We start from the raw sequence: 19,420 nt of genomic DNA, 5'->3' as shown, positions 1-19,420 counted from the left end.
CTGATGTTCAGAGGAGCCTTCTTTGTTCCTTTGTGCCCACTGCCTCTTGTCCTGGCACTGGGCACCACTGACAAGAGCCTGACTCCATCCTCTTTGCACCCTCCTTTCAACTATTTATTGGTGAGATCCCCCTGGAGGTATTTATATCCCCCCGAGCCTCCTTTCACCCAGGCAAAGCAGCTCCCTGACTCAGTCTCCCTGACTGCAGAGGTGCTCCCGTCCCTTCCCCACCTCCACCACCCTTTCGACAAATGCTTCCAGCGTCCTTTGATGATTTTATTTTTTTTTAGTGAGTGATCCCACGACCCTTTTGGAGCGACTCCAGCACTCCCTACAGAGAACTAATGTATGAATTTATTTAAAAAGACAGTTTTCAGCGCGAGTTGTACATAGAACCCTATCCCTCCCCTCATCCCGGCAGCGGTTCGTTCCGCATGCGCAGGGAAGATACGCGGGGGGAGATGGGGGAGGGCTGCGTGCCCACGCTGCATCGGGAGCGCTTGCAGCAATCCCGGAAGCGTGGGGTGGCGGTAGCGGAGCAGCGGTAGCTGGAGCCGCCTTAGGTCGCGCACCCTTCCCCTCTGCTCCCTCCCGCTCCCCTCCACTCCTCCCCGCCCCCCGCCTCCCTGAGCCGCCCGGCCATGACGAACTTATCTCGGTGCAGCTGAAGAAGGCCTCGGAGGTAGACTTGGCCAAGCCGCTGTGCAAGTTCATCCAGCAGAGCTACCCGGGCGGCGACGCCCAGGCCGAGCACTGCCGCGCTGCCGAGGAGCTCAGTAAGCTCCGCAAGAACGCGCTGGGCCGCCCGCTCGACAAGCACGATGCCTGCCTCGACACCCTCCTCAGGTACGGCACGGCACGGCACGGCACGGCACGACCCGCCTCGGGGGGCCGCTCGCCGGCCTCGGGGCAGGGCCGAGAGAGAGGGAGGGCTCGGGGGGGGGGAGGGAGGAGGAAGCAGAGGAAGAAGAAGAGGAGGAGGATGTGGAGGAAGAAGAAGAGAAGGAGGAGGAGCACGAGGAAGCGGAGGAAGAAGAGAACGAGGAGGAGGGTGCCACCACACCAACTTTCCTTTTCGAGTGCCTCCAGCATACTGGTTACCCTTGGTTCTGACTTGGGGAAAACGGATTCCACAATCAATAAGGTTGTAAAGTAGGTATGTTTATTCAGCTCTGGGAAGCACAGGGGATAGTCCCAGCAAAGTCACGTGCGCCTGATGCAGCAATTTGCCATGGTTATATGCAGCGGAGTTACATATGCATGAAGTTTCACAATACGCCTATACATATTCATAACCTGTCCCCGCTTTATATTATAATTAGTTCCAAGGAGTCATTTCCATAAACTCCTCCCATCTGCGCTTGCACAGTGTGTTCTGGTGGTGGTTGTTGGGGGTTGTGGGGATGAAGATTGATGACTCTTCCTCATCACAGCTAGTTGACCTCTTGTCTTTGTGCAGACTCAATTGCTCTTTGGCTCTTGTCCATCCGCAGGGCCAGTTTCTACCAGCTTCTTAAGATAGGCGCACACTCTTATTAGGGGACCGACCTTGGTAAGGGGCCCAAGGCTTCTTGCTTTAGTTAATTTGCACAATGCACCATAGTTAGCAAAGACACTAAGTAGCATCCTAGTTTAATGCTGTCAGCCCTCTGTCTCTACTTGATATGATTCTCTTAGCTCCATCTCTCAGTTCTGTGTAGAAGTCAAGGGGCTGGCCATTTTTCCTTCAGCCCCCCCCAGCTTTCACACCTTCCTTCAGCATGCACTGGCACTGTGATGATTTTGCATGGTCACGTTGGTATTTCCGCTAAACTTACTGTGGTGAAGGGAGTTTGGGTAGTGCCTTCCTCCTGCAGGGACTGCCAGAGGTTAAGTGAGCAGAAGGTGAGGCTAAGCCTTCTGCTTGTTGAACTGCACCAAGGCTACCGCTGTCGGAATAACTGCCCCATCATCTACAAAAACATACCTTCTTTCCCATCTCTGTTACATTAATGGTTTGCAGCCTTGGTCTACTGTGTTAGTCCCATTCTTTTTCTCTGGGTGGGAAACATTTCAAGCCCATCATAGCTTAAATCACTGAATTCACTGTGATTAACCTAGTGAATGAACCCCCTGGTACAGACATCACTTTGCAAAGTTGGAATCAAAAATTTGCAGTACCAAAATATGTCTAGCCTAAACCTCCCCTGCCTCAGCTTAACACCATTCCTGCGGGTCTTATTACTGGTCACTAAAGAGTATAGATCGGCGCCTGTCCCTCCACTCCCCCTCATGAGGAAGCTGTAGACTGTGATGAGGTCTCCCCTCAGCCTCCTCTTCTTCAGGCTGAACAGGCCCAGTGCCCTCAGCCGCTCCTCATGTCTTCCGCTCTAGTCCCTTCACCATCTTTGTAGCCCTCCTGTGGACACTCTCCAACAGTTTTACATCCTTTTTGTATTGTGGTGCCCAGAACTGCACACAGTACTCGAGGTGAGGCCGCACCAGCGTAGAGTAGAGTGGGACAATGACTTCCCTTGACCAATTAGTAATGCTGTGCTTGATACACCCTGGGATACGGTTGGCCCTCCTGGCTGCCATATTTGGCTGCTGGCTCATATTCAACTTGCTGTCAACCACAACCCCCAGATCCCTCTCTGCAGGGCTGCTCTCCAGTGTCTTGTCACCTAGTCTGTACATATAGCCAGGGTTGCCCCGTCCCAGGTGCAGGACCCAGCACTTGCCTTTGTTAAACTTCATGCGGTTGGTGATCGCACAGCTCTCCAATCTGTCCAGATCTGTCTGCAAGGCCTTGCCACCCTCATCAGAGTCCACAGCTCCTCCAAGTTTGGTGTCATTGGCAAATTTGCTGAACACTTTCTAGTCCTACATCCAAATCGTTTATAAAAACGTTGAAGAGGACTGGCCCTAAAATGGAGCCTTGCGGGACCCCACTAGTGACCATTCGCCAGCCTGATGTGGCCCCATTAACCACAACCCTTTGAGCCCTGCCCGTCAGCCAATTGCTCACCCATTGAATGATGTTCTTGTTAAGTTGTATGCTGGACATTTTGTCCAGTAGGATCCTATGGGAAACTCAAAAGCTTTGCTGAAGTCCAAAAAGATCACATCAGCTGCTTTCCCTTGGTTGACTAGCTGGGTGATCTTATTATAAAAGGAAATCAAATTTTTTGGGTAGGACCTACCCCTCATGAACCCATGTTGGCTGGGACCAATGACTGCATTGTCCTCCAGGTGCGCTTCGATAATTTCACGGATCATCTCCACAATTTCATCAGGCACTGACATGAGACTGACAGGCCTGTAATTACTAGGGTCTTCTTGCCCTTCTTGGAAACTGGCACATTGGCCAGTTTACAGTCTACTGGAACCTCTCCAGATTCCCAAGACTATTGAAACATAATTGAGAGAGGTCCCATGATGACATCAGCCAGCTCTTTAAGCACCCTGAGATGAATCCCATCCGGACCCATGGACGTGTATGGATCCATGTGCAGCAGCAAATACCGCACATGTTCAGGGTCAGTTGGGAGTTTGTCATTCCCACTGTCATGGTCCTCCAGCTCAGGGCACCCTGGGTCCCGAAACCCATCATCAATATTGAAGACGGAGGTGAAGAAGGCATTAAATGTCTCTGCTTTGTCTATGTCCTTGTCTATGAGGTGACCTTCCCCATCAAGTAGCAGACCTGTGTTTTCTTTGGTTTTCCTTTTTCTGTTAACATATCTATAAAACCCTTTTTATTGTTTCCCACAGACATGGCCAGCTTCAACTCTAATTGGGCTTTGGCCACATGAATTTTCTCACTGCAAACGTGAACAGCGTCCCTGTATTCCTTCCACAAATCCTGATCCTCCTTCCAGCAGCCGTACATTTTCTCTTTTTGCCTAAGCTCCAGTAGAAAATCCCAGGTCAGCCAGGTTGACCTTCTGCCCCGCCTGCTTGACTTCAAATATTTTGGAATTGCCTGATCCTGTGCTTTTAGGAGGCAGTGCTTAGAGACTGACCAGCATTGATGGACGCCAGTGCCTTCAAAAGCAGTTTCCCAGGGGACCTTGCTGACTAGTTCCCTGAGCAGCCTGAAGTCTGCTTTCCCCATATCCAGGGCTGAAGTTTTGGTGGCAGTTTTCCTTCTGTTGCCATAAATTTTAAACTCAACCACTTCATGGTCATTATGGCCGAGATGGCTGCCAATTGGCACATCCCCCACAAGACCCTCTCTGTTTTCCAGCAACAGATCAAGGAGGACACCTTTCCTATTTGGCTCCCTTAGCACCTGCACCAAGAAGTTATTATCTAGGTGCTTTATGAACCTCCTGGACTTGCTCATGTCGGCCATGTGGTGATCCCAGCTGATGTCTGGCAAGTTGAAGTCCCCCATAAGGACAAGGAGAGTTGATCTTGAGGCATCTCTTAGTTCCGCAAATAAATTCATCAGCATTGTCGTCCTGGCCAACTGGTCTTTAATAGATTCCCACAACAACATCCCCTTTATTTGTTCATCCCTTAATCCTTACCCAGAGGCTCTCAACTTTGCCATCACCAACTTGAAGTTCCACACAGTCCAGCCCCTGCTTCACGTACATTGCCATCCCTCCACCTTGCTTACTCTGCCTGTCCCTCCTGAAGAGCCTGTAACCATCTATTGTGACACACAAGCCACAGGACTCATCCCACCAGGTTTCACTTATGCCGATGATATCATAGCTGTGCGACTGGGCCAAGACTTCTAGCTTATCCATTTTATTCCTCATACTGTGTGCATTTGTGTAGAAACACTTCAATGCCTCCCTGCATGCAGTACCTTGTGGAGCAGACTGAAGGACCTCACTAGCACACAGACCCTCTGGTTCTAGCTCAACATCCCTTAGCTTATCGCTGGTGTGCCTGGTTTTATCCCTTTCCCCCTTTGACTCTAGTTTAAAGCCCTGTCAGCCCTGCTAACTCCTGAGCAAAAATCCTTTTCCCTCTCTGAGAGAGGCGCATCCCATCTGGTACCAGCAGGCCCATTGTTGCATAGGCCTTGCCATGATTAACAAACCCAAAGTTCTGCCGGTTGCACCAGTCCCAAAGCCATGTATTAATGTGACGAGTCTGCTTGTCAGCATCAATCCCCACTGTTGGAAGGACAGAGGGAAACACAACCTGCACCTCTGAACCTTTAACTAGTTGCCCTAAAGCCCTGAAGACCCTTTTGATCACTCTTGGACTTCTCTTTGCTACCTTGTCATTACCAGCTTGAAAGACCAGTAATGGGTAGTAGTTGGTAGGCCTTACTAGGCAAGTGACTTTCCTAGCAATGACTCTCACCCGAGCCCCAGGGATGCAACAGACTTCCCTGTGGGTTGGGTCTGGTTGGCATATTGGGCCCTCTGTCCCTTTCAAAAGGGAGTTCCCCATGACAATAATCTTTCTTTCTAGACAAAAGATGTAGCAATGCATGGGGTATGTTGCCTTGCCTTAGGCACCCTCTCCAACTGGGACGTGCTTTCACCTACATTATTGTTTTGACTGTCATATTCTAGAGCTTCATACCTGTTATATAAGGGTAGGTGGGAAGGTGAGGTGGGCAGGGAGGGACAGGGCTCCCCTACCACCCTGAGCAGGAACCTGCTTCCATTGCCCGCCTAACAATTTTTTTTCAGAAAAATAAAAGTAGGTGGGTTTCTTAGGGTAGAGAGAAATGCCAACCATAAACTTGACATGCTCCTGTAATGTTATCATGAACATGTACAAATGTTTGATGTTCACCACTAGAATTTGATTATAATTATTATAAAGTTAAGAGGAATGGAAAAGAACTCAGTGACGCTGAAGAGAAGACTTGTAATACACATTACTCCTTTTTATTTTCTTGAGGGTTTATCAAGCCCTCACTGGGTGTTTGGACTATAAAAGCTGTGACTGTGCTGATCATGTTTTACAATATCTCTGTGTTGAGGGATTTTTGAAACAGCGAGGAGGCCATGACTTGCTGCAGCTGAGCAAACCAAGCTACCAGGACGACTATGAGAAGTTCCCATGACAGCGTTCCCACATCGCCCGATTGAGGAATTTAGAAAGATATTGTTGCCAGCAGCTGGCTTCAAGAACGGGATCTACGTGACTGCTAATCACAAGGGGGTTGTTTTCTTGCAGTTGTTTGTCTGAGTGCTTTTGACCAATAATCTTGTGTGAGACACTATCTGCCCTTGTTAAGTTTGCTATAAAAGTCAGGCTATTTGGGTAATAATGAAGAAGAGCGTGATCTGACCATACTAGTGTCTGCTGTGTTTTTGGCCATTTTTCCTGCAACATATGGCGCCCGAACAGGCTGAGACCCACAGATGCTGAGAGACCAGAGAGACGCTGAGAGACCTGAGAGATGCTGAGACTCCGAGCACAGACCTGAACAGAGAGATCGTGGTGAGACACGGAGATAGATACAGAGATCGCGGTGAGATGCAGAGATAGATACAGAGATTATGGAGATAGATGGAGATCGCGGTGAGACGCGGAAAAGTGATGTATTGCGGTGAGACGCGGGACATCCGGGGCCGAGTTGCTACGGGAGATCGGAGGTGTCAGTGGAAACGGCAGACGACCGCCATCGTGTGGTGAGTTGGCACACAGCAGAGGGGTGGAGATCACGACCCTGCAGGTCGTCTGACATAACCATGGAGAAGGAAGCAGTTATCCAGCTTCTCTAGCATTCTAAGACAGGCATATCTTGCAATGTAAAACAAAGATCGAATCCTTGGTGCACTGGGCTCAGAAGGAGGGTTTTCTGAAGGGAATCCCTCTAATGTTTAGTCCAGCTGAGTGGCGGCATGTAAGAGATCGCTTATGGGATAAAGCCATCTCAAGTGGAAAGCTAGATAAAGATGTAAGTGGGATGTGATTAATGTGCTGTGCAGTATGAAAACTGAACAGCAGCTTGCTATGGTGGCGGTGCAAGCCTTGTCAGTATCGTCTGGGACTGACAGACCGCCGAGTACAAAACCTGAGACCTCAGGAATGCGGCTGACATGATCTTGGCTGCACGTACAGACTGGGCCATGAGACGCTGGAGAGCAGCCTAGAAGAGAGGGATCTGGGGGTCATGGTAGACAGCAAGTTGAATATGAGCCAGCAGTGTGCCCTGGCAGCCAGGAGGGCCAACCGTGTCCTGGGGTGCATCAAGCACGGCATGTGCAGTTCTGGGCACCACAGTATAAAAAGGACATGAAACTGTTGGAGAGTGTCCAGAGGAGGGCTACGAAGATGGTGAAAGGCCTGGAGGGGAAGACATACAAGGAACGGATGAGGTCACTGGGCCTGTTCAGCCTGGAGAAGAGGAGGCTGAGGGGAGACCTCATCACAGTCTACAACTTCCTCGTAAGGGGGTGTCGAGAGGCAGGAGACCTTTTCTCCATTAACACCAGCGACAGGACCCGCAGGAACGGGGTTAAGCTGAAGCAGGGGAAATTTAGGCTTGACATCAGGAGGGGGTTCTTCACAGAGAGAGTGGTTGCACACTGGAACAGGCTCCCCAGGGAAGTGGTCACTGCACCGAGCCTGTCTGAATTTAAGAAGAGATTGGACTGTGCACTTAGTCACATGGTCTGAACTTTTGGGTAGACCTGTGCGGTGTCAAGAGTTGGACTTGATGATCCTTAAGGGTCCCTTCCAACATCAGGATATTCTATGATTCTATGATCTTTATTGTCAGTTCCTGCACCCACCCTGGTTCGGGGTATGACCTCTCCAGTAAAGCAATCAGTGGCAGAAATAACTAAGGGACTATCTGAGCAGAGATAGTCTGCTCAGAGATAGTCATGCTGATGGGGAGTGGGGGCTGCCCTCCGCGCGCCGGAAAATCTTGATAAAGCTGCGCTGCCAGCATCTGTGCCGCTGCCAGGCAGCAATAATCCACTTGGGATGCTTTGCCAATGAGAGGTGCAGCAGCAGCTTGTGAAAATCGACCTTCACTGGAGGAGTTGTTCCAAGAACTGCTAGTGAAATTCGAGAACTTAAAAATTACAGATTCGGAGGAGCCTCCTCTCTCGTCTGCCCCACCGGAGCAGACTCCCTCATTACCTGTCGCTACAACACCGTCGGCACCAAGGAGGGACAGGTGCTCCGACGTCATACGTGATGCCATCATAGAGGGGCATTGTCATGCTACATGCTTGGCCTGCCCTATTATTATCAACCCTGTGCAAGGCACTGGGTTGTGGCAGACGCATGACTGCAAGCTTTTACAACGAGCTCAAAAAACGGTTATGGACTACGGTTTACAATCCCAGGCGGCTTGGCAGATAATTCAGTGGATTTTCCAGGCAGAACTAATGTGTCCACTTGACTGTCAAAACTTGGTGCACTTATTGTTAACTCCTTCCCAATTATTATTGTTTGAAAGGGAATGGTTGCGGTTAGCACAGGGGGAAGCAGGTCAAATGCATCAACCAGGGGACCCTCTGTATGGGATTACTGCAGAGATGTTAATGGGGATGGGTTCTTACCTTAATACCCAGATTGAGTTGCAGTTCCCTGCAATTATTCACCAAACAGCTGTACAGCTCACACTGAGGGCTCTTCTTGGTCTCCCAGGGGAAAAGAAAGCACCTCCATTCACATCTGTAGAACAGGCCGCTGGGGAACCATATGCTAAATTTATCAATTGGTTGTGGGCAGCAATTCCTGATCATCCTGATCTAACAGTGGAGCCTAAAGGCAGTGTGTTTAAAATGCTTGCATTTGATAATGCAAACCCAAAAACTCAAAACATCTTAGTTACACTGCTGAGAACTGCACCAGTAGAGGACATGTTGGTACAGAGAGCTGATCAGTCCAGGCAACCAGATGTGGTGGCACAGGACTGCCAGGGGTTTGCTTTTACGGTATCCCCCATTAACAAACAAGCCCCGGCAAAGTGCTATGAATGGCTAGTGCTTCCACAGGGGATGGGGAATTCCCCTACATTATGTCAATTATATGTGGCCTGGGCATTACAATCAATTCGGACAGTGTGGTGTGATGTAATTATTTACCATTATATGGATAACTTTTGGTTTGGTAGGCCAGAATGCTTCCAGGATTCAGATTTAAAGTTTATTCAGGATACTTTGGAAGCAAAAGGGTTGAAGATAGCCCCACAGAAGGTTCAATAGAAACAGCCATGGCTATACTTAGGATGAAAAATATCAGCCTCTACTATTCATCCCCAGAAAGGTGATATAACTACGGTGTTACATACTTTGACAGATGTACAAATGTTCCTGGATAATATTCAGTGGGCTTGCCACATTGTATGGATTACTAATGACGACTTAGCTATATTACTACCTTTACTGCAGTGCAGGAGTGCGGAGCCGCAGATTACACTAACAAATGACCACCGGCAGGCTCTTTCATAAATATCACAGAATCACACAGAATCACAGAATTTCTAGGTTGGAAGAGACCTCAAGATCATCTAGTCCAACCTCTGACCTAATGCTAACAGTCCCCACTAAACCATATCCCTAAGCTCTACATCTAAACATCTTTTAAAGACTTCCAGGGATGGTGACTCCACCACCTCCCTGGGCAGCCCGTTCCAGTGCCTCACAACCCTTTCAGTAAAGAAGTTCTTCCTAACATCTAACCTAAAACTCCCCTGGCGCAACTTTAGCCCGTTCCCCCTCGTCCTGTCACCAGGCACATGGGAGAATAGACCAACCCCCACCTCTCTATATCCTCCTTTAAGGTATCTGTAAAGAGCAATAAGGTCACCACTGAGCCTCCTCTTCTCCAGGCTGAACAAGCCCAGCTCCTTCAGCCGCTCCTTGTAGGACTTGTTCTCCAGGCCCCTCACCAGCTTCGTCGCCCTTCTCTGGACCCGCTCAAGCACCTCAATGTCCCTCTTGTAGCGAGGGGCCAAAAACTGAACACAGTACTCGAGGTAAACAGCTTCTAAGGTTGCAGCTGGCTCTGCTTGCAGACATATAGCACAAGTTGCACTCTCTTTCCTAATTAGCAATCATGTGTCTCATCCATTTGCAGTGCTTGGTCAGTGGCAAAAAGAAAAGGGGGAGAGTAAGGGGTGACAAAGACAGAAACGGTATCAGGAGGATACCACTGACACCAATAGCAAGGGTAATATGAGTAGCATAAGCAACACAGGTGATGGCAAGGGTGGAATGATGGGGCAGCATTTTCGAGTTCTGGAATGGATTTTCCTACAGATTCAGCCAAAAACAAGTGTTCAAACATGGGCAGAAGCTATCGCAGAGTTAGTACATGAGGGTTGCTCTCGGAGTATTGAGATCAGCGGGCAGAAACCAGGAGATCTGCCAGGATCTACTCAGGATCATTTGGAATGGTGTTTACAGCAATCCATACCCTACAAGAAGCTGTGTTAGGTTACCCGGGATTGGTACATTCCCGAACTCCAAAGGGGCCTCTGGCAAATTATAAGATCATATAAATGGCAGATAGTATGACGTCTTTCATCCTGACCAGTGGTGGGTCGCACTGTATACACTGATACAGGTGTGGCAAGTAGGAAGGCTGTGTGTTTGTGGTACGAGAACGGAAGTTCGGAGAAATACATAATTTTGGAGGAGACAGGGAATTCATTACAAACATTGGCATTGTCTGCAGTTGTTTGGGCTTGTCAGTGCTGGATGCATGAGCCGATTAATTTAGTCTCAGGCTCTCTGTATGTTGTCAACGTGGTAAAATGGATAGACGATGGCCTTGATACGGCACACTAAGAGGGACGGATTATTTCTGCAGCTGCAAGATGCCATTCAGGGAAGAACTGCACCTTACTGTGTTATCCATATACGTAGTCATCAGTTCTCAATTGGGTTAGCAGAAGGTAATTCACAAGCAGACAGGTTGGTGAGTATAGTCGCAAAGAGGCCTGAGAGTGATTTTGCATATGCGTGAGTGTCACATGAAATGTTCCATCAGCATGCAAAGAGTCTTTGGAGAATGCTTGGATTTACTTGGACAGAAGCAAAAGGAATAGTAAGAGTGTGCCCTTCCTGTAGTCATCATGGACCAGGGTTAGGTTTGGGTATTAATCCACAGGGTGTTAAGGCACTTGAGGTATGGCAAATGGATGTAACGCATGTGCCGGAATTTGGTACTAAAAGATACGTGCGTGTGAGTATTGATACCTTCTCAAGATTCATATGGGCAATGGCGCAGGGGGGAGAAAAAGCACACCTTGTGTGTAGATATCTGGTGGTGTGTTTTGCCATTATGAGAGTACCACAGCAGATCAAGATGGACAATGGTCCATCGTATGTTAGCAAAAGGGTTAGAAAATTTATGAAAATGTGGGGAGTAAAGCATATCATAGGTATTCCATGTTCTCCCACAGGCCAAGCAATGGTCGAACGGTCACATCAGATTTTAAAGGAACAAATTAGCAAGATTAAAAGAAATCAAGGACATTGATGAGCGATTGTCCAAGGCATTGTTTGTCTTGATTCACTTATGTTTGACTAGTGACCAAGAGGACCCTCCTGCGAGTATTCATTTTCAAACAATAAATATAGCAGCACCAAAGGTGTTACCACAAATAAGAATGAATTACTGAGATCCTGCTACAGGGCTACAGGAACTTGGAAGGGCCATACAGGTACAGAAATACAAATAACACCTGTGATTACAATGACACTGCTAGGCAGGTTTAGGGGCTTATGGCACAGAGACAAGGAGTAACAACTATAGTGTTTGGAACAATCATACAGCTATGGCCTTACCTCCTGATGTTTTTCTGATTTGCGGAGATAGGGCCTGGCACAGCATCCCTGCAAATGCTATTTATTTATGTTACTTATTTATTTATTTATTACTATTTTATTTATATGTTACTTAGATAAACTCACTATATTTGCTCCTAGCTTGTCGCAGTTGCGTGAGATCACCAGACATAAACGGGCATTGCTCACACCGGATTGCAATGATAATGTTGAATTGCTTGGTGTTGCAGCTAGAATGGCATTGGCAAGTTTAGTGCCAGGAGTGGCATCTTTGGCTGCACTTAACAACTTAGAAAAATTGGTATGCTGGGCCAATAAGCAAGCCCATGCCATGACAGAGATACTTGAGGAGATGTTACCAGATCAAAATAGTCTGCGACATACACTCTTACAGGCTCGAGCTGCTGTTGACTTCTTGCTTTTGGCTCAAGTGCATGGGTGTGAGGACTTTGAGGAAACGTGCTGTTTGAACCTTTCTGATCATAATGAGTCAATTCACAAATTTATTACTTTCCTGAAAGAACCCATGAGAAAGATTCAATATGATATCAATCCTTTCGATCAGTGGCTCACTGATTTGTTTGGAACGATGCATAGATGGTTACTGGGATTAGTCAAAGAGGGATTAAGGATTCTGTTTGTTGTGGTGTTAATCATCATTGTGTGTTGTATTGTTATAAATGTGGTTAAAGGGTTACTTGCAAAACTGTTACATCAGGCTTGGTTTGCTCAAAAAGAAAAAGGGGAAATTGTTGAGGGATTTTTGAAACAGCCAGGAGGCCATGACTTGCTGCAGCTGAGCAAACCAAGCTACCAGGACGACTATGAGAAGTTCCCATGACGGTGTTCCCACATCGCCCGATTGAGGAATTTAGAAAAATATTGTTGCCAGCAGCTGACTTCAAGAACGGGATCTACGTGACTGCTAATCACAAGGGGGTTGTTTTCTTGCAGGTGGGGTTGTTTTCTTTCAGTTGTTTGTCTGAGTGCTTTTGACCAATAATCTTGTGTGAGACACTATCTGCCCTTGTTAAGTTTGCTATAAAAGTCAGGCTATTTGGGTAATAATGAAGAAGAGCGTGATCTGACCATACTAGTGCCTGTCGTGTTTTCAGCCGTTCTTCCTGCAACATCTCTGTAGTTTCCTGTTCTATTCCAAAGAAAAAACATCTTCACGTGTTATTAGGCATTTGGTGGCAACAGGTGTGTACAAGCATGTTTATGCACGTTGTGATGAAACGTGAGTAGATGCGTTTTCAGGCATATGGTGACAACACGAGTTTATAACTTCAGGGCTTTGATGACAACACATATGTTCACAGTATGCCTGAATACATGTGAACATGCACGTTGTCACCAAATGCCTGAACACGTGTGAAAATGGACACTTGTGTTACTGCCACAGGTGGAATCATGCTGCTGACATATCCATGAACAAGCACATGGCCATCACACAAAAAAATGAGTTTCATCACCAGAAACTTGATCATGCGTGAACACGGGTGTTGTCCCCAAATGCCTGAAAACGTGTTCAAATGTGTTTCTTCACAACATACCTGAACACGCGTGAGCACGTGTGAACACGTGTGTTGTCACCCAGTACCTGAAAGACATGTGGAAACACGTTTCCTCAGAAAACACATGAACACAAGTGAAGACGCGTGTTGTCACCCAATACCTGAAAAGCACATGGAAATGTATTTTGTCACCAGACACGTGAACATGCCTGAACATTTGTGGTGTCAAACAATACCTGAAAAACACGTGGAATAGCGTTTCCTCACCGAACACGTGAAAATGCATGTTGTCTGCCAATACCTGAAAAACACCTGGAGATGCGATTCGTTACTAAACACATGAACACGCATGTTGTCACCCAATACCTGAAAAACATGTGGAAGTGCCTTTAGTTAACAAACACATGAACACGCTTGAACACACGTGTTGTCTCCCAGCACCTGAAAAACACGTGGAAATGCATTTCCGCAACAAACGTGAATATGCATGGACACGCGTGTTGTCACCCAATTTATGAAAAACGCGTGGAAATGCCTTTCATCACCAGACACGTGAACACATGTGTTGTCACCAAATGCCTGAAAGTGCGTGAAAATGCGTTTCGTCACCAAATACTTGAACACGTGTGTTGTCCCCAAGTGCCTGAACACACATTCAAATGCATTTCTTCATAACATACCTGAACACGGGTGAACACGTGTATGCCCAACAATTACTGAAAATGCTTCAAAATGCGGTTCATCATAGAGCAGCTGAACACACGTAAACACAGGTGTTGTCACCCAATACCTGAAAAACATGTGTAAATGCGTTTCTACAACACGTGAAGATGCCTGAACACGCGTGTTGTCAACCAATACCTGAAAAACACTTGGAAATGTGTTTCGTCACCACACACGTAAACACACGTGAAGAAGTGTGTTGACACCCAATACCTGACAAGCGCATGGAAATGCGTTTCCTCACCAAACATGTGACCACACGTGTTGTCACCCAATAACTGAAAAGCACATGGAAATGAATTTTGTCATGAAACATGTGAACATGTATGAACAGGAGTGTTGTCACCCAGTATCTGGAAAACACGTGGAAATGCATTTCGTCAACAAGCAAGTGAACATGCATGTTGTCAGCCAATACCTGAAAGGCATGTGGGAATGCGTTTCCTCAGAAAACATGAATACAAGTGAAGATGCGTGTTGTCACCCAATACCTGAAAAACACATGGAAATGCATTTCATCACTAAACAGATGGACACGCGTGTTGTCAGCCAATACCTGAGTAACACATGGAAATGCATTCAGTTAACAAACACCTGAACATGTGTGAACAGGCATGCTGTCTCTCAATACCTGAAAAGCACGTGGAAATGCATGTCATCAATAAACACATGAATATGTGTCTTGTCAGCCAGTATCTGTAAAGTGCATGGAAATTCGTTTCGTTACTGAAGAAATGCACATCTGTGAACAGGTGTGTTGTCTCCCAATACCTGAAAAACACAAAAATGCATTATGTCACCAAACACGTGAACATGCATGAACACACATGTTGTCTCCTAGTACCTGAAAAACACGTGGAAATGCATTTCCGCAACAAACGTGAATATGCATGGACACACGTGTTGTCACCCAATTCCTGAAAAATGCGTGGAAATGCCTTTCAACACCAAACACATGAACATGCGTGTTGTCAACCAATACCAGAAAACATGTGGAAATGCGTTTCATTATGAAACGCAAGAACACATGCGTTGTCACTCAGTACCTGAAAGACACGTGGAAATGCGTTTCATTATGAAACGCAAGAACACATGCGTTGTCACTCAGTACCTGAAAGACACGTGGAAATGCGTTTCATTATGAAATGCAAGAACACGCGTGTTGTCACTCAGTACCTGAAAGACACATGGAAATAAGTTTCCTCAGCAAGCACATGAACACACATGAAGACGTGTGTTGTCACCCAATACCTGAAAAACAGGTAGAAATGTGCTTTGTCAGCAAATACGTGAACACTCCTGAAGACGCGTGTTGTTACCCAGTACTCGAAGTGCTTGTGGAAATGCATTTCATCACCAAACACATGAACATGCGTTTTGTCAACCAATACCTGAAAAACATGTGGAAATGCATTTTAGTCATCAAACACGTAAACACACATGTTATCACCCAACACCTGGAAAAAACGTGGAAATGCGTTTTGTCAGCAAACATGTGAACACACATGTTGTCACACAATACCTGAAGTGCTTGTGGAAATGCATTTCATCACCAAACACAGGAACATGTGTTTTGTCACCCAATACCTGAAAAGCACGTGGAAATGTGTTTTGTCACCAGACACGTGAACACGCCTGAACATGTGTGGTGTCAAACAATACCTGAAAAACACGTGGAATAGCGTTTCCTCACCGAACACGTGAAAATGCATGTTGTCTGCCAATACCTAAAAAACACCTGGAGATGCAATTCGTTACTAAACACATGAACACGCATGTTGTCACCCAATACCTGAAAAACATGTGGAAATGCCTTTAGTTAACAAACACATGAACATGCTTGAACACACGTGTTGTCTCCCAGCACCTGAAAAACACGTGGAAATGTGTTTCTGCAACAAACATGCGAATATGCATGGACACACGTGTTGTCACCCAGTTTCTGAAAAATGCGTGGAAATGCCTTTCATCACCAGACACGTGAACACATGTGTTGTCACCCAATACCTGAAAACACCTGAGGATGCTTTTCGTCACAACTTTCCTGAACAGGAGGTTAAATGCATTTTGTCAACATGTCTGAACACACGTGTTGTCAGCATATGACAGAAAGTGCTTGAAATGCATTTCATCTGAACACGGTTGAATATGCATGAACACACGTTTTGAAGCAAAATCACTAAAAAATGTGAAAATGTGATTAATCACAATAGCTAAGCTGGCATAAAATGCATTTTGTCACCACAGACGTGAACATTTTTGAGCACAAGTGTTGTAACATTATGACTGAAAACGCTTAGAAATGCCTTTCATCACCACACGTGAACACATGTTGTCACCAAATGCCTGAAAGTGCGTGAAAATGCATTTCGTCACCAAATACTTGAATACGTGTGTTGTCCCCAGGTGCCTGAACACACATTCAAATGCATTTTTTCATAACATACCTGAACACGGGTGAACACATGTGTGGCCAACAATTACTGAAAACGCTTCAAAATGCGGTTCATCATAGCGCGGCTGAACACAAGTAAACACGGGTGTTGTCACCCAATACCTGAAAAACATGTGTAAATGCGTTTCTACAACACGTGAAGATGCCTGAACACGCGTGTTGTCAACCAATACCTGAAAAACACTTGGAAATGTGTTTCGTCACCACACACGTAAACACACGTGAAGAAGTGTGTTGACACCCAATACCTGACAAGCACATGGAAATGCGTTTCCTCACCAAACATGTGACCATGCGTGTTGTCACCCAATAACTGAAAAGCACATGGAAATGAATTTTGTCATGAAACACGTGAACATGTATGAACAGGAGTGTTGTCACCCAATACCCGGAAAACACGTGGAAGTGCGTTTCGTCAACAAGCAAGTGAACATGCATGTTGTCAGCCAATACCTGAAAGGCACGTGGGAATGCATTTCCTCAGAAAACATGAATACAAGTGAAGATGCGTGTTGTCACCCAATACCTGAAAAGCATGTGGAAATGCATATAGTTAACAAACACATGAACACGCTTGAACATGCTTGTTGTCTCCCAGTACCTGAAAAACACGTGGAAATGCATTTCTGCAACAAACGTGAATATGCATGGACACGCGTGTTGTCACCCAATTCCTGAAAAACGTGTGGAAATGCGTTTCGTCACCACACACGTGAAGACATGTGTTGTCACCCAATACCCGAAGTGCTTGTGGAAATGCCTTTCATCACCAAACACACGAACATGCATTTTGTCAACCAATACCTGAAAAACATGTGGAAATATGTTTCGTCACCACACATGTGAACACGCATGTTGTCAGCCAATACCTGAAAGACATGGTTTTGTCACCAAACACGTGAACATGCGTGTTGTCACCCAATACCTGAAAACACCTGAAAATGCGTTTTGTATCTGGAAGCATGAACACACGTGAATATCTAAAGAACGTGTGGAAATGCATTTTCTCACCAAACACATTAGCACTTGTGACCATGCCATGATATCACCTTACAACCAAAAACGCTTGTAAATGCTTTTTGTAACACAGGTGAACACACATGTTGTCTCCAAATTCCTGAAAATGCATTTAAATGTGTTTCTTCACAACATAGCTAAGCACGGGTGAACACACATGAACGCACATGTTTTCATCCTATGCCTGAAAGTGTGTGAAAATGTGTTTTGTCACAACACATGTGATTATGGATGACCAGGCGTGACCATGCATGTAGTAACAAAATGCCTGAAAATGCTTGAAAATGTTTTTTGTCACAAGACATGAGAGCATGCATTAACACGCATGTTGTCATGGTATGACTGAAAACGTGAAAATGCATTTCATCACAAGATGCCTGAACACACATGAAAATGCGTATTGTCACCAAATACCTGAAAACACATTGGTGAGACAGTGCACATGACTGGAACACTCTCATGGAGGGCTATGTCCTTTTTAGGAAAGACAGTCTGGGGAAGTGAGGGGGAGGAGATGCCCTTTATGTGAGGGAGCAACTAGAATGTACCCAGCTCCACCTGGGGGACAGTGAAGAAGGAGTGGAGAGCTTGTGGGTGAGAATTAAGGAGTGGGCTGGTATGGGTGATACTGTTGTGGGGGTGTAGTACAGGTCACCATATCAGGAGGAGGAGGTCAACGAGGCCTTCCACAAGCAGAGGGAAGTAGCCTTGTGATCCTAGGTACTGGTTCTCATGGGGGACTTCAATTATCCAGACATCTGTTGAGTAACCAACTTGGTCAAGCACACGCAGTCCAAATGGTTCCTTCAATGCGCTGAAGATAACCAAAGATAATTTTCTGACACGTGATGGAGGAGCTAATGAGGCGGGGGGGTGTTTCTGGACCTTGCTCTTACCAACAGGGATGGGCTTGTTAGCAATGTGATGGTTGGGGCAGCTTGGGATGCAGTGACCATGAGATGGTGGAGTTCAAGATGGAACTTGGTGGAAGAAGTAAGGCAAAAAGTAGGATAGCTACCCTGGATTTTTGGAGAGCCAACTTCAACCTCTTCCAGGATCTACTTAAAGGTATCTCATGGGCTAGATTGTTAGAAGGCAAGGGTGCTTGTGAGAGCTGAGCAACATTTAAACAGCACTTCTTCCAAGCTCAGGATCGGTGCATCCCTAAGAGTAGGAAATCGGGGAAGGGCGGGCAGGAGACCTGCATGGATGAGCAAGGAGCTCATCAACAAGATCAAAAGAAGAGGAAGGGCTATGAAATGTGGAAAAAGGGCCTGTCCTCCTGGGAGTATAGGAGTGTTTGCAGGGATGCAATGAGGAAGGCTAAAGCCCACCTGGAGATGAAGCTTGCAAAAGAGATAAAGGATAATAAAAAGTTTTTTTCAAGTATGTAAACAGTAAAAGGAAGACTAAAAATAATGTGGGTCCCCTGCTGAACAAGGCAGGTGTCCTGGTAACAGGGGATGCGGAGAAGGCAGAGATACTGAATGCCTTCTTTGCTTCAAAGACACCCCCCTACCACCGGGACTCCTGGACCCTGGAGGCCAGAGTCTGGGAAATGGATATCTTCCCCCGGTTGATGAGGGAGTGGTTCAGGAGCATCTGAGTGGGATCAACGCACATTAATCCATGGGCCCCAATGGGATGCATCCACGTGTGCTGAGGGAGTTAGCAGAGGTGATTGCCGAACTGCTCTCTATCATCTTTGAAAGGTCTTGGAGAACAGGAGAGGTGCTTGAAGACTCAAGGATAGCCAATGTCACTCCAGTCTTCATGAAGGGCAAGAAGGAGGATCCGGGAAACTACAGGCCAGTCTCACCTCTGTCCCTGGAAAGGTGTTGGAACATTCAGAATGTGAGTGAGCTCAAGCTTTTGAGATCGAAGTCCAATTTATGTTACACAGCTACCTAAGAAGAAATTGTTTAGTTGCTGACAATTTTCATTTGGTGGATCACTTTTACATTTTGAGAACTCTAGTATGATTGCTGTGT

General features: G+C 46.4%; 3 protein-coding genes across 13 annotated transcripts in view; 2 read left to right on the top strand and 1 right to left on the bottom strand.

The window, feature by feature from the left end:
- CLASP2 (cytoplasmic linker associated protein 2) overlaps positions 1–939 on the bottom strand; it is a 170,537-nt gene extending 169,598 nt beyond the window's left edge. Inside the window, exon 1 of one of the 2 annotated variants that reach the window (XM_072033163.1) lies at positions 651–939. The gene's annotated coding sequence lies outside the window, so the exon portion shown is untranslated. The remainder of the gene's footprint in view (positions 1–650) is intronic. The other variant, XM_072033162.1, reaches the window with a different exon arrangement.
- On the top strand, positions 709–12,805 carry LOC140001529 (uncharacterized). 7 transcript variants are annotated; one of them, XM_072033186.1, is made up of 2 exons: positions 709–846; positions 6,310–12,805. In XM_072033186.1, the coding sequence occupies exon 2, from the start codon at positions 7,908–7,910 to the stop codon at positions 9,126–9,128; it is 1,221 nt and encodes a 406-aa protein (XP_071889287.1). In that variant the 5' UTR covers positions 709–846; positions 6,310–7,907; the 3' UTR covers positions 9,129–12,805. The 7 variants fall into 7 exon arrangements, with proteins under 7 accessions (XP_071889287.1, XP_071889286.1, XP_071889285.1 ...); XM_072033185.1 differs by having other exon boundaries at positions 5,939–12,805; XM_072033184.1 differs by having other exon boundaries at positions 718–846; positions 3,754–12,805.
- The window catches only part of LOC119715799 (uncharacterized), a 53,451-nt gene continuing 34,968 nt past the window's right edge, over positions 938–19,420 (top strand). For 3 of the 4 annotated variants that reach the window (XM_072033188.1, XM_072033189.1, XM_072033191.1), the window contains exons 1-2: positions 938–6,593; positions 19,142–19,283. In XM_072033188.1, the coding sequence (XP_071889289.1) occupies positions 6,472–6,593; positions 19,142–19,283 (264 nt within the window). In that variant the 5' untranslated portion in view covers positions 938–6,471. Of the gene's footprint in view, positions 6,594–11,858; positions 12,806–19,141; positions 19,284–19,420 lie in introns of those variants that run through there. The other variant, XM_072033187.1, reaches the window with a different exon arrangement.

This window comes from Anas platyrhynchos, chromosome 2 (genome assembly GCF_047663525.1).
Source record: "Anas platyrhynchos isolate ZD024472 breed Pekin duck chromosome 2, IASCAAS_PekinDuck_T2T, whole genome shotgun sequence".
Classification (NCBI taxonomy): Eukaryota; Metazoa; Chordata; class Aves; order Anseriformes; family Anatidae; genus Anas; species Anas platyrhynchos.
This window is presented reverse-complemented; position numbering and strand designations above follow the sequence as displayed.